At 41.4% G+C, this 15127-nt stretch overlaps 1 protein-coding gene across 1 annotated transcript in view; it reads right to left on the reverse strand.

The window, feature by feature from the left end:
* faf1 (Fas (TNFRSF6) associated factor 1) overlaps positions 1–15127 on the reverse strand; it is a 60538-nt gene that overhangs the window by 5190 nt on the left and 40221 nt on the right. The window contains exons 14-18 of the mRNA XM_085397769.1: positions 12654–12790; positions 12468–12556; positions 8799–8879; positions 7013–7090; positions 3637–3852 (exon numbers count right to left, since the gene is read on the reverse strand). Coding sequence (XP_085253895.1) covers positions 3637–3852; positions 7013–7090; positions 8799–8879; positions 12468–12556; positions 12654–12790 — 601 coding nt within the window. The remainder of the gene's footprint in view (positions 1–3636; positions 3853–7012; positions 7091–8798; positions 8880–12467; positions 12557–12653; positions 12791–15127) is intronic.

Raw genomic sequence — 15127 nt, forward strand, 5'->3', positions numbered from 1 at the left:
GCTGAGATCCCTAGGGTAAAGCCCAGCTTTAATACTACTCCCAGCAGAAATGTGTTTTTCTTTTCCACAATAAAACATTTCAAGGTTTCTAGCTTGTTGTATAATTTTTATATTTAAAAATCAATCTCCGAAAGCTAAACCATCATCTCTGAAAAGTCTCACTGAAAGTGCACGATGTGCATCTTACATTTCCAGAACTTTCCAAACATTTTAGGACCTTAAACTAAACTGTCGATGCTTTTAAAAATAATGCCAAAACACATCATTTGGTATGATCGCTTTTTTTTTGAAGTACACTTTCCCAGCGTGTCTTAGGGAACTTGCCACATTCCTCCTGCAGCTTTTGGCTGCCTCACTTTCTTCTGTCTCTTCATTTAATCCCAGACTGAGTTGATGAATTTGAGATCAGGACTCTGTGGGGGCCGTTACATCTGTTGCAGCACAGCAAAATGTATCTGAAACCAATCAGACGCCTCTTTCAGTCAAGAGGAACTTATAGAGATTGGACGGATACTCGTCTCCACACTTTAGATTTGTACTCAAGGATGAAGCCCCACACAGCACCATGAACCCATGTTGCATGTTATAAAAATGTGTTTTATAAAAAAAAAAAACACTTTAAAAATAAACTGCTGCTCAACTTCCTGTGAGTCTTCCTACGACTTGTTCAGATAGGAGGACAAGAAAAACAAAACATACCAGTACAACAGATGTAAAACCTATTACAGCGCAGAGCAAAGCTTCTTCTGTGCCATTGTTTATTTTTACTGCATCTCAGGTTTTGTCTAAGAATCATTCGGGCAAATTCGCCGATGGAGCTGGAAGAAGGATTAGCAAAGGTGAAAGAGAGTACAGTATCACAATGGGAAAAGTAATACGCCGCTTTGACAGCGTTTTGGTATCCACGAGCAGCCGGCCAGGAAGAGCCTATTGCAAATTATTATAACGGCAGTCTAAACATATTCGCCGCACGCTGAAGGAAGACCTCGGGCCTTTCAGCAGAGGTTTGTGCTCAACAAGTATCAAAGAAAACGGAGGAAATTCTTGAATGAAAAGCTGAAAACTGAAACACTAAAAGCCCCCCTCCTCTTCCTCAAACTCGCTGACAGTCATAGAAACAGAGAAAGGGTTAGTTCCCTGAGCACGGCTAAGCCTAGTACAAATGATGCCAGTGTAAGGCCTGCTGTAGTGCTGAAGAGATAAGCCACTGATACCAAATGTTGAGGATGAGACTGAGTCCAAAAAGTGGAGACTAATAGACATTTATTGGCTAAGCCAAAGGAAGGTGGCAAAAGCATGATTCAGACATATCCGAACGTCCGTGTGATTTAGGATGAAGTTTGCAAAACCCGTGTTAACACAACACCGTTCTTGCTCCTGGTTAACAAAGTTGTACGCATTTCCCGCTCCCCGCCCCAAAACTAAACACGACATCCAGCTTTGCTTAATTTTCTAAACATGGGCTGAGCAGATCTACTAATTTGTGCTGCAGCTTAATGAGTGGACGTGACGCGAAGAAGACTGACGAGGAGGGTAATAGCAAAAGAAAGAGTGACACTGCACAAAGCTGCTGAAAACTAAAAAAAAAAGGGAGGAGAAAAAAAAGGTTTCAACAGTTGTGCAGTATTACAAATGCAATAGTGGTCTATCCTCTATCCTCTGATCCTGGCAAAGCAACAGTGAGAGCGTCTGGACGGGATGGAGGCTTTCTATGCTCTCTCTCATTTAATTACAACACAGAGCTGCAGGATTAGACAGGGGCCTGTGTTCACAGCCTTATACTGGCACTACCACTGAGCCACTTCCCTCCTCTCTTTCTCCAAATCTCTCGCCTTTCTGTTTTCTGGAATAATCTCCCATCTTCTTCTTTTTAATATCTTCTCCACTTGTCTTCTCTATCCTTTTCTCTTTCAGACTGTTTCTCTGATTAAATCTTTTCTTTGTTCAAGCTTTTGTCTTCTCTGTTCTCTTTTCCGACTAGTTCTGCAGTCACCATCCTCTTCTCGCTTCTCTCCCCCTCTAATCCTGCCATCCTGTTTTTGCCGGAATTTCATCTGCGATGCAGACACATCTTTATCTCTGTCTCAAACACATGTTTACTCTTGATTATAAAGAGACAACTGTGAATCCTTTAAGTGACAAAGTTGTGAGCGGGGCATGTGTTTGCTTGAAAATATTTGTGCATGTGTTGAAGTGTGCGATCAGTGATGAAATGGAGAGTGTGAGCTGCGCGATAATGTGTGTGTTGTTTTGAGGTGTTTGTGCCCTGGCGGTCTCTACAGACTACGATGGCACACTGCCTGGGCAAGCCTACACACACACACACACACACACACACACACACACACACACACACACACACACACACACACACACACACACACACACACACACACACACACACACCTCTATACAATCACCACCCCTCCACATGCACTCCACTCTTGATTAATGGAAATCCCATTTTTGTTTCCAGCAGCAGGGCTAATTAAACTGGTAGTTAAAACAGTGCTCATTAGCTCGCTACCACACAGCGTAGCGACCGAGCCCTCAAATGGCTGGTTGTAGATAGCTGAGTGATGCAGGGTGTCAGCAGAAGAGCCACAGAGAATACTACTCTTAGTGCTGACAACTGTATCCTAACACAGTCAGAGTGTACTGTATTCACAGTGGACTGATACTAATTAATATTCACTGAATAATACGTGTGCGCAGGTGGACGGATAAACAGTCGGCTTAACTTTCCCCGTCACAGGTGCGAGTAAACAAAGGCGCCGACGCGGGGCTACTGCTGCAGCACACAAACAGTAAAACAAATACGAAGCAATAACGGAGGGAAAAAAGAAAGAACAAGAAAACAAAATCGCCAAACAGTGACAAGAGATTATCTGAACTATTGTCCCTGCTGCACTTCATACACAGCTGCTGCCTGAGGTTGGGCTGAGGCCCAAATGGAAAAGCCAATTAGGGCTGTGGGTGTCACAAGCGGAGATGCTGATTTGAGTCATCTGAAGGATACAAAGTCATTCTTAAAAAAGATAAAGATCCTCAAAGAACAGTTGAATGAAAGACAACTGGATGATTTCAGCTTCTTGTATAATATACTGCAGTATATTTCTCTATATTTCTCTCTCTTGGTACTTTAAGACATCAGACACAACACTTTGTTGGGTCCACTTAAACAAACTGCAAATATGAAATGTTAAAGTGACATCAGGGGTTAAATTTGACATGCAAAATATGGCCAAGAAATTAGAATTTTAGGCACGTTTTTAAAGATAAAAGACTTTTAATGGATGTTTGACCTTATTTGACCTTGAAGAAGAGGTCGGAGCTCTATATTTAGAATCCCGATAAATCATTCCCTATTTGCCTGTATGTTCTCGACATAAATACGGGCAATTAAAAAACAAAAAAAACATAAGAATGCATTCAAAACTTTTGGAGCTAATTACCTGAGGAATACTGTGAAATGGCTAAATCCACAGAGGAACTGTGGCCTGTTCTTTAAGATCAAACAAACTCTTGAAAGAAAAAGCCGTTTTTCTATTCTGCGTCCTCACTTTGCAGTAAAACAGGAGCAGAGAAGCGATTTCGGCTCTGACGTGTCTGTAAGAGAGGAGGCAAACCACTCACATTTCTTCGAGGGAAGGTCGTGAGGAGCTTGAATTCTTCAAAGGGGTATCCCTTGGAGGCCACAAAGTCAAAGAGAACCTGGAGCTTACAGCTGCCCAGGAAACGCCTTTCCAGAAACTCGCCACTTGGTGTGCGGATTCTCAGCTTGCTGATTTGCTCGCCTGACTCTTCATCGGGCTCTGGAGGCAGGGCCTGCTCCAATGACAAGCGGATTGCCTGAAACAAGAAAAGCCAGCGTTTTTGTTTTTGTCAGTTAAATGCATTAATGAATTTGAAAACACAGATTTGCATACAGGTGTTGGTGAGATGCAGCAGTCAGCACTGCTGCTGCAAGCGTTTATTTGCCTTCCCTTCATTTAAACAGCAAAGTCAGCCTGATTATTCCAGTGACTTCAGTAAAAATACGCATCTCGTTCTCTCTGTGTTTACAGTGAACTTAAACCGGAGTATCAACAGTAACGTTGGCAGCGATAAAGATGATGACACGCTTTCCAAGCATATATGAAAGGCAAGCCAAGAAGTTGCTCTCAGAGTCTTACTGCAGCACTATTATTTCACATTAATTAAACAATCTTCTTGCCCTAAGAATGTTATTAAATTAGCTGCCCTGTGTCTCACCCTGTTCCCTAAAGCCTGTTGTAGCTCAGAAGGTTGCCAAGTAGCATATCAGTATGCTAAGAGCAGCCAAGTGCTTCATTCTTTCATGCTGCCTTGCTGTTTGCTCTGTCACTCTCTGAAAAAAACTGTCAAATACCCCTGCAGATAGTGGAAAACCCTCACTAGTAAGAGGAAGATCTTTGAAGATCTTCTTCATGTGAAGCTATCACTTATTTTACAGATGCTAACGGGGTCTGCGCTAAAGGGCAGGGTTCATGAGTGACGACTGACCGTCATCTTCCACAGAAAAGCAAATCAAGCCTCCTGAGCTCCAAAAACCATGTTTCAACTGCTCCCTGGAGCCTTCGTCTCCTTTCTACTCCTACCCCTCACCTCCTCCTCCCCTGGCTTGTTGTTCCTGTTTGGCCAGCCGGGGAGCATATGCTGTGACAACACGCCCCGGCTTTATTTACACACCATAATGCAATTATATTTCATAAGAGTGTACAACAGTAGCTCATTAGCAGCTTCTGGTGTTGGGTGGGCAGGGTGGAGCGCGTGCTGCTCCGCCATCAGCTCCCTCAGGTACAAGAACTGAAGCTGACTGAGTTAAAGCTGTCCCTGGGGACAAAGCTAACACATACGCACACACAAATAACAGACAGGAGCGCATGAGGTGATGGACATACAAATGCAGACAGCTAGTCAACCACAGACACAAGCACAAACGCCCACGCGAGTTAGAGGTAGCGTCCCCAAAGCAACCACGAGGCACACGTCTGCTCGAGCTTCGGGCCCAGGAAGCGCCGCACAAATAATCGGGAGCATCTCTCCGTCCATTTACCTGCCTCTCCAGCTCCGCTCGGCTAACCACAGAAAGCAAACAGACGATGAGCAGGAGAAATAGGTGCACCCGACAGCCGCACAACTGTATGCTATGACCCCCTGACGGAGGTAAATAATAATGCCAGTCCACACAGGCGCATGAAACACACATGCCCTCCACCCCCTCCCGCCCCAACCCCCAGTTCACTGGCTCCCATATTCATCTCCCGTTTCTTCGCACAAAGGCATAAAATCACAGAGAAAGCATTCCCACTAGCATTGTTCCCTCTCCGGTGGTGACTGGTGTTTTTGGTGTGTCTGCAGTTTCTACTGTAAACTCAACCGAAAACTGTAAACAAGCACTAACAAACAAACAATAAATTATTCCAATTAAAACGGCTCACGTGGTAGGCAACGCCGCGCCTTCCTTAAGGAGACGGATAACTAAGTTGGCACCAGCACAGCGAGGAGTGATAAAAGAACCAGTTGCCGCCATAGACTGTTTAAATAAAGAGCAGCATGTGTGATGTAAATGCTAAAATCCAAGTTACTCGTTTCAAACGCGCTCAAGTCCAAAATTCTCTTTTAATTCAACCGAATTATGAGCTGCTGTTGTGGAATAATAGCAAATTTGTTCGGTACGAATTAACTAGTAACTAACTGACACTTTTTTGGCTACCTAGGTTTGCTGTATAATCAGTTTTCACATGTTTGTCTCCAGTTAGGAGAAGAATTCACAACTAGTAATAGTGATTAAATAAAGGGAAAGCGAATTCCCAGTTTTGTTTGTTTGTTAATTTGGTTTTTGTAGTGTATTTGAACCGACGTCCATCAGAACTACTGGTACACAAAACAGGATCACGTTATGATAAAGTTATCCTTTAACAGTTTGGGAAACTTAAGTTGCCATTGTCTCGGTACACCAGCTGCTGCTGCTTCTCATATTTATGGATATCTAGACAGTAGCACAGCACAGCGCGTCAGCACAGGAGACGCCATGGAAACCTTTGAGCTCGAGCAGAGAAAATTAATATAAGTAGGAAACACAACGCCATCCCGGCTATTGTTGTCGAAAATACACAAGCATGTATGCACTGTTTGATTCGTGGACTACAGTGATATAATTAAGAAGGCCAGGTTCAGGGCTCTTTTGTTGTCGTCTGTTTAACTTAAGTGACAAATCATTTGAGCAAGACGGGTCACCCAATACCTCTCGCTGCCCTCGGGCTCTGACCTGCAGAGCAAACAGCAATCAGCGAGGACTACACTGTATTACAATAGACAATCACGACGCTGGTGCCATCCTCACCGACAATTATTGTTTTCCTGTGTGCGTGACATTGTGTCCGCCGCGTGTGTGTGCGCTTGCCCCGTCTTTGCAGACAATAATTGTTTTCCAGAGAATATGTGTGTTTACTTAGGTGTATGTTTGTGCATAGGTCTGTGTACATGAATTGCCTCTTTTATTCACTCGGGTTTGAATATGAGGCTGTGTGCTATATCAGCATAAAAAAAGCTAACCAGGACAATAACTGTGTACACTGAAGGTGACATTAATGGGGATCGGCCTTGCTGTAATTAGGATATTTAATTTCTCTGAAATGGCTGTGTGCTTGTATACTGACACAACACAGGCTTCACTGACTGGCAGATTCCACCAAAACCACAATTTAATTGAGTTACTATTGAGTAAGCAGAAAAGGGACATAAACAACAGCACAATGGTACAGCCCTGCTAAATCATACTACTAGTGCGTTAGCTAATAGTAGATTTTCATGTGATCATTTTGAAATGTGCTCGAGTCCAAAATTCTCTTTTAATTCAACCGAATTATGAGCTGCTGTTGTGGAATAATAGCAAACTTGTTCGGTACGAATTAACTAGTAACTAACTGACACTTTTGGCTACCTATGTTTGCTGTATAATTAGTATAATTATGGCTGTCGTACTCACCTCCTTCTCCTCCTCCTGCTCCTTTCTCATCTGTTCCAAGCGAAACTGTTCGGCCTCTTCTCTCTCCTGGGCTTCTCTCTGAAAAAACCCCCCAAAAACATAAACAAATCATTAATTGGATTCATTTCTGTTACTTTGCTTTGACAAACTAACTTACTGATCAACAAAAACTTTGTTCTAGACACGCAAGTTGTAGTCTGCACAAGCACAGCATAATTTAAAGTTAAAATGAGCTGCTCTGTACACACACTGGCTCATTATGATCTCACTGAACAACAATAAGGCATTTCTTATTATTTACGACACCTCAACTAAACCGAGTAACACAGTAGGAGTAGATTGTACTCTAAACCTGATGTTTGAGGTTCATTTTGATTTTAATACTATGCTTCAAAAACAACACTTAAGAACTGACAGTGATACACAAAGATAACTGGTGCACTTGTGGTCAGAAGTTTACGTACACTCATCAGGGGCACGAACGGATTTGAACTATCCTTTTTCCAGGCTGGAATGACTGTACGCTGTACATCTTTAATGCCTTTCGAAAGCAAGAACTGGGCACACGTTTGAACATACTTTGGATTATCTCTAATCCACACACGGTCAAATATATACATACATCCCCGATGATATTTAGTTAAATGTCTCTTAGCAAGTTGAAACTCGACCAGATGCTTTTAGTAGCCATCAACAAGCTCCTGGCATAATTCTGTCTTCTTGGCAGAACTACAGAGTTCATTTAAATTAGCCGGTTTGCTGGCACAGACCCGACTTTTAAGCATAGTTCACAAATTTTGAATAGGGCTGAGGTCAGGGCTTTGAGTACATCCTACCAGAAGCTTAATCGGCCATTTCTAAACAACTGCCAAGATCACTAGAGGAGTTTAAACACCTGTATATAAATACAAGTTTTTACTTTCTCATGGTCTGGAAGCATCACTAGGATCACTGTCCACAGTTTGTAGCTGCACATATGGACAACCCAGCTGTATTATGACGCAAACCTTTATGGTCAGACAAGAAAAAGACTGACTATTCCACCAAAATAGCAAGAGGTATGTTTGGATGAATAAAGCTGAGGCTTAAACCTAAGAACTGTATCAACTATCAAGCATGGTGATGGTAGCGTTCTGCTCTGGGGCTGTTTTGCTACCAGTGGTACTGCTACACTGTAAAAAGTGGATGGAACAATGAAGGAAGAGTACTACCTCCAAATTCTTCAACTTCACCTCAAATCAACAGCTGGACAGTTCAAACTGGGAAGCAATTGGGTGTTCCAGTAGGACAATGATCCCTGGTTTTGAAACGGATAAAACAGGCTAACATTAAGCTGCTAGGATGGCTTTTGCAAAGCCCCGATCTCAACCCTATTTAAAATTCGTGGACTAAAAGGTGGGGCTTGGCTGTACCAAGAAAACCAACCAACTTAAATGAACTTCTTCAATTCTGCTAAGAAGGGTGGTCAAATATCCATCCATAACTGTGCCAAAAGTTTGTTTTTTAGTGTCTGGTCAAAGTTGCTAGTGGACATGGTGTATATATTTGAGCCTATATATACACAGACATTTTACCCCATGTGGATTAGAGAAAATACAAATTAAATTCAAAGTTGTGCACCCAGTTCTTGTTTGTGAAAGTCACTACAGATGTATGCTGTGCCATCATTCTACCCTGGAAGAGGACCAACTCGTAGGAATCATTAAAAGCACAAACCTACATGACATTCATGCCCATGATAAGTGTGCGTCAACTTCTGATCACAACTGCATTATTCTGAAAGTACCTTCTTACGATCAGCCTCTAAAGACAGACGATAGGCCTCGTCCTGTTCTCTCTTCACCATCTCCCTTGCCTCGCGCTCGTCCTGAGTGGAGAGAGGGGAAGAAAGAAAGTCGGTCCCATTAACTAGCAGCATAATAAAGGATACACGAGGACAAAACATCTAAGCAGAAGTGCCGGCTGTGGAAGCTAGCAGCAGAAAACAGCATGTCAAGTGCGGCTACATACAAACACCAGGTATGAAAGAGTAGCAACAGAAGGGAATTCATTCTGACTGGGCTGTCATTTACCAGACCCCGAGCCCCTTTTATGTTTCCTCATCTCAGTTTCACCCTCCCTTTTTCTTTTATTCACGCTGCCTCTCTTCCTGTTTGTACAGAGGGAAAGGGACAGGCGGCCTTTCTCTTTCTACCTGCTGTGGCTACAAAGTGTTTTATAAAGACTGGGACTAAATACAAGTGTCCATTGTGTTAACAGCGCACAGCCATTAGTTTTCTATTTTCTGAAGGCCCACGCTGTGTGTCAGCCCGGATATGGCAAAGTAAGCTTATTGTGATGATCAGAGGGCTACTGTGAAACCAGGCAGCGGCTAAGCAAAATGACAGTGTGTATTGTTGCACTGAATTGGAAAATGCAAATATACATTTGTGCTTTTGGGCTACATAATAGATGAACTTTGAAAGGAAACTGTAAAAGAATGGCACAGAGGGACAAAAGCATCAAAAGTGGCTACTTTCAATAGATTGCCCCCGAGTCACGCAAACAAGTCGCACAGTAATTCATGTTTGATATTCATTTTTACATTCATTTGACCTGCTGTTGAATGTTTTCAAACACTTTGAATAACCTAAAGTGAGGAGGCATGAAGGGAAATGTTTATCTGACATGCTCAAACACCATGTGATTTTCAGGGCCTTAACTTTGGAGGAAAAAAGAAACAGATTTTCCACAACTATATCTTGGCTACTGTTCAAGTTGGCAAGACGTGTGCCGTCTTTTAGTCGTGATGATACACTTGGTGTTCAGAAAAGCAAGCTGTCACATATTTAATGTTTGCTCACAAATAACAACTAGTGAAAGACGCTTTATATGGCGGTTTTTGGGTTGGGTTTTTTTGCAATTTAATTTTGGAACCAAGTGGCTGAGCTCTACTTGCCAGAGGGCAAATTTTATATCCAATTATTTCCTTTTGGACCGCAATATCAGCCTTTATGCGCACTGTCACTTAACAAACAGAGGGCCCTGGCTTAAATCAGATCCTTTCTGTGGACACTAGTTCACCTAACCATGAAACTCGACTCAAATGTATACTCTTTTTATATAAAACTCTTCAACCAAATCAGCACAAACTGCACAATGGTTAGTTTTTGGCTAGTTTTCCTATGAAATCCATGCTTAATGACCCGAAAACGACCTTTAAAAAACAACAACCCTGAAATGCTGACAGATGTAGACCACAAAATTGCATCGAGTAGTCATTTGATTACTAACTACTAAGCTAAAACACAGAAAACCATACAAATGACTGGCGAGTCAGTACGGCTGGTAGAAATCACAATGTGGCCTTCCAGCTGCTCCGATTCCAGACTGACACAAAAGTCGCTGTCAAAGAGGAATGTCTGGGTGTCTGTGTTCATGTCTGAGTTTGTCTTTGGAAAGGAGAAAAATGGAAGAAGAAGGACGAGACACAGGGAAAGAATCATATACACCAGCACCCAAAAGCAGGTACCGTGAAAATGAGGTTTGTCAGTGAAAATCTTGAGGTTGATGGTACTAATAATGAATAAATAGTCATATATTACTTCATTTTTATAGTGTTTAATTTTGGTAATAGTACTATTCTTTTGGCACACACACACACACACACACACACACAACCACACACACACACACACACACACACACAGAGCACCGGCACTAATCCTGTAAAAGAAAAGAACCCCAGGATCCAACACTTTATGTACAAACTCTGAATATTTCTTGTTTTAAATCCTATCATTAATGATTATTTGACGAGCGACTAAGAGTGACAAATCCACAACAAAGCCAGAGCATTACAGACGTTATAACAACACAGAGAGAGTAGCTGTCACTCAGCAGGGCACAGCTCACCTGAGCAAGTCTGACCCTCAGGGTGTGTGTGAAACTCAACTCATTCCTCAGCCACGATTCCCATAACTGAGATGCTATGACTCCCACAATAGCGCTGCGAATTGCTAAAAAGGCTGTTTGGTTGACTTAACATAATGGCTGAACCTAACACAGCTTGACATCTGTCATCTATAGATACAGTAGTCAAAAAAGAGGCACAGTGTAGTCAGGGCTGACAAAAATCCGTGGAAAACGCGCATAAAAGTGGAAAGGGCAGCTACGAAAGATTTCACACAACCAAAACTTCTGCGACATACTAAGAGACTAAACACCAGTGCTGATTAAATTACTCTAAAGCTTAGTAATGTGTTATTGTTTTTTATTAATCTGAACAAGTCAGCTTCAAGTCACACAGGTCAGTTTTCAATTATAGACTTAACCATAGTAATATTCACATATCCTTTACAACAGTTACCATGGCACTCACATGGTTTGGGAATGTCTAAACTAAGCTATGAGGACCATTAAGTTAAAAGTAACTACAGTGTTTTTCATGTCAAAAGGAGTTGAGTGAACATATGAGATGATAGTTAATAAATTAGTTAAGTTCGTTGTAAGTGACTGATGCATTGTCTCATATTGTTAAGATTCGTGGGAAGGACACAAAATGCTAGCTCCACCTTATCATTTCTATGGAAGGAATGTTTTAATCATGTTTTAATTACATTTTCTCTTTGGGTAAAAGGAGGTCAACAGATACGTTAGCAGTAGCCAGACTCTAGTTGATAACTAAAGGGGATGAAATGGCTGAATGGTTCTCGAGTCATTATAACAAAAGCCATATTTTAACAGTGCCTTCTGATGTGCTCTGACATGTTGCAATTTATTGCACAATGTTAAAAGTTGGTCCAGTTACTGGAGCCACTGAGATTAGCCAACTAAAATAAGATAAATGGTAGAAGTTCAATTCAATTTTATTTATACAGCGCCAAATCACAACAACAGTCGCCTCAAGGCCCTTTTTATTGTAAGGTAGACCCTACAATAATACATACAGAGAAAAACCCAACAATCATATGACCCTCTATGAGCAAGCACTTTGGTGACAGTGGGAAGAAAAAAAACTCCCTTTTAACAGGAAGAAACCTCTGGCAGTCTGCAACTTATCCCAACCAATAAAGCACGGCTTTAGCTTGAAACGATGTCATTAATGTCAAAAGCGTGACTCTCACAAAAAACTGTACATTTGAGAATTCGGTTGGTATACTTGGAAGTGCTCCCCAGGCCACAGTACCTCCTTTAAATAAAAATATGAAGTCATCTATATACAGTGGAAACTATAGATAGTAGCAAACTGGTTAGTTTAGTCAACAGCAGTTTTGTACAACTTTCCTAGCTACTGTTAAACAGCATTACAAGGAAACACGAGCATATGTTTCCATTTGAAAGAGCAAATGGTCCATAATGAACCAAGTAGTTATTGAAAGAACAAAGAAATAAAGTCTTTTCTCCATCTTTAAGGATCAGAGGCTGATGTTTTTGTTTCCTGCGAACAGACTGTCTGATTCCGCTCAAGCTTTACCTCGTCTTTAATGTCCTCTTGCTGTTGTGCTGTGAAGATCTCCATTGCTCCCATTAACCTCATCATCAGCTCATCCACTGTTGTATTGCCTGAATTAGAAAAGAAAATCAGGGCAATAAAAGAGTTTGTTTTCATGATAATTACAGAAAACAGAGTTAATTGTACGATGAATAAAATGAGAATTACCTTGAATAACATTTAGAACTTCGTTGGATGTGCGTTTCCCCATGACTATGAGGAGCAGGGGGAACTGGTCTGTCGTGTATGTCCGTATGGTCTGTGTCACCACACTGCCAAAGTGCCTCGTACACATAGTGAGTAGTCTGGAAGACAAAGAAATTTATCTAATTCACTTTCCCCCCCCCAATTTATTTACTTTACCTGCTTGTTCCTTTGGTAATAAGCATATATTTAAGCCTGCAATAAAAACAATTTTAAAGAGCGATAAAGTATTCGTGCACATATTTTCACTGGGAGGTGCGTGCTTTTCAGATTGCAGCACAAAAGAGAAATACACACAACTTGTGGCATTAAAGACTTTAAAACCAATTCTGCATTTTCTTATTCCATCAGGGCGACATGCTATCTCAATTGGAACCACAGATGAATTAGTATTCCTCACCAGACACCCAGAATTGATAGGGCAAGAGAGGATTTCTTATTCCATTACAAAGACAGAACTTTTTAAATTAACATTTCAGAGAGGGAAAAGGGTAGCAGGCAGTCAGAGCCCCGCCAAGCTCCCTGTAAATGTCATAATATTAATGAATTGCTATAGACTGAATGCAAATATAGATTAGCTTTTTCTCCTGCCTTTTAATAAGATCTACTTTAATAACTGCATGGTAAAATAGAGAGGTAATGGAATGGATGGCGGGACAGCGGGTCAGAGGAAGAAGATAGATAGAGCGGATGCTGTCTGAGAGGGGGTGTAACTCATTAAAAGATGAAGCCAAAGCTGCGGGAGCTACTTGCAGACTTTCCAAACGGTGAAATCGAGTACTTCCAGTCAATAGGACAATAGCAGTAGTAGTAATAATCATGCCAAAACCAGCTAAAGTGTGGACGTTGGACTGAAAGATGAATGAAATGAGCTTTGGAATACAATGCAGACAAAAACTTTTTCCAAATGTTGAACTTTGTGTGACCCACACCTTGCAATGAAAAACGTGGGTACCCTAAATCTTAGATCATTTTGTTCTGACATTTGTCCCTGTTCAGACCTCAACCCAGCCACAATATAACAAAAGCTCACAGGGAAACTCTAACCTGTAATGAAAGGCCAGGGAACAATAGACACTAACTTGAAGGGTAACCCAATCTTAAACCTCTAATCAAGCACAGGCTAACCTGCTTTGGTTTCTAACTCTAAACTAAGGAAGTCAGTTCAGCACAATGATGATCATAATCACAACAACATAAAAACAGCACAATCTCAAAACACAACTTACATGTACTTTGTAACCACTATCGTTTAGGGTAAGACGGACACCGAAACTAGGAAACAGGAAGAACTACGAAGCCCTTATGGAATTACGTAAAGAAGAATAAGTATGGCCACAACACTTAATGTCAGGAGGAAGTCACTCCAGGAAATGAGCTGCACAGTTCGGCCTGTCTCATCTAGCCCTAATATAACATAGTAACCTGCGGCCTTTAAAAACTTTTATGGCTAACTAAATGCAGAAGAAACACCTGCATGGAATTTGCAACTACCATTAAATGCTTCGGTGGCTAATGTGACTGACAGATTCTAATTTGTTGCCCATCCCAGCTTATTTTCTCACTGCGGATCCCGACAGCTATAACAGTAAATGTTTTCCTGGACTGTCAGCTTGCACTTCTTCAAATCAAACTGATGCACTATGATGCGAGTAGACCGGTTAGACCTGGCGTCTGCTCCACTGAGCAGCTGATGAGTCAGGGTAGTACAGTAGCACTGCAGGGAATATTTTTGCCAGCCACCTGTACGTGTGCAGTATGGGAACCGGATGCTCCGATAGCTCACTGTGTCATACACACTTTGTTTCAGAGTGAACATGGACATGTTTTGATTTGAAAGTGACATTTTGTTCTCCCACCAAACGAGTTATGTTTTCAGGGAAGACTATGTCAAGAGAAGAAGTCGAGTGTACAGAACAGGTTCGCACAACGGTCTGTTCCTGCCTTGAGCAGTTAAGACACAAGTTTACACTTAAAGGCTAGTAAATATGAAATTTGTAAGAAAAATTGTTTCTGTATGTTTCTGTTCTGTGTCCTGTGTACTGTTTGTTTGTATATGTGTCTTTTTGGCTGCTGTTACAACCAAATTTCTCCTTGTGGGACAATTAAAGGATTATTCTTTTTTATTTTATTCTCTAATAAGATCGCCTGTATTGCTATAGACCAAACGGGTAATCACATTAGACTGCCAGGTCTGTATAATGTTTAAAACACTAAATCTAGTGTCAACATAAGGTCACCTTAGTGCATATTCTTACACTGTAATGTATTATGAGAATGCGCACACAACACAAATAATCGACTTTCAATGTGTTTATTTACTTACATGTGCAATGACAGTATACTGCCTCGGCGATATATCAGATTCATTTCCCACGAGTGACAATTACACTGGCATCCAATCAGCAGCACTGCATTTATGCATAATTAATCATTTA

This window comes from Rhamphochromis longiceps, linkage group LG23 (assembly GCF_057381845.1).
Source record: "Rhamphochromis longiceps isolate RC_006_pf linkage group LG23, R_longiceps_female_GT1.1, whole genome shotgun sequence".
In the NCBI taxonomy this organism is placed as follows: Eukaryota; Metazoa; Chordata; class Actinopteri; order Cichliformes; family Cichlidae; genus Rhamphochromis; species Rhamphochromis longiceps.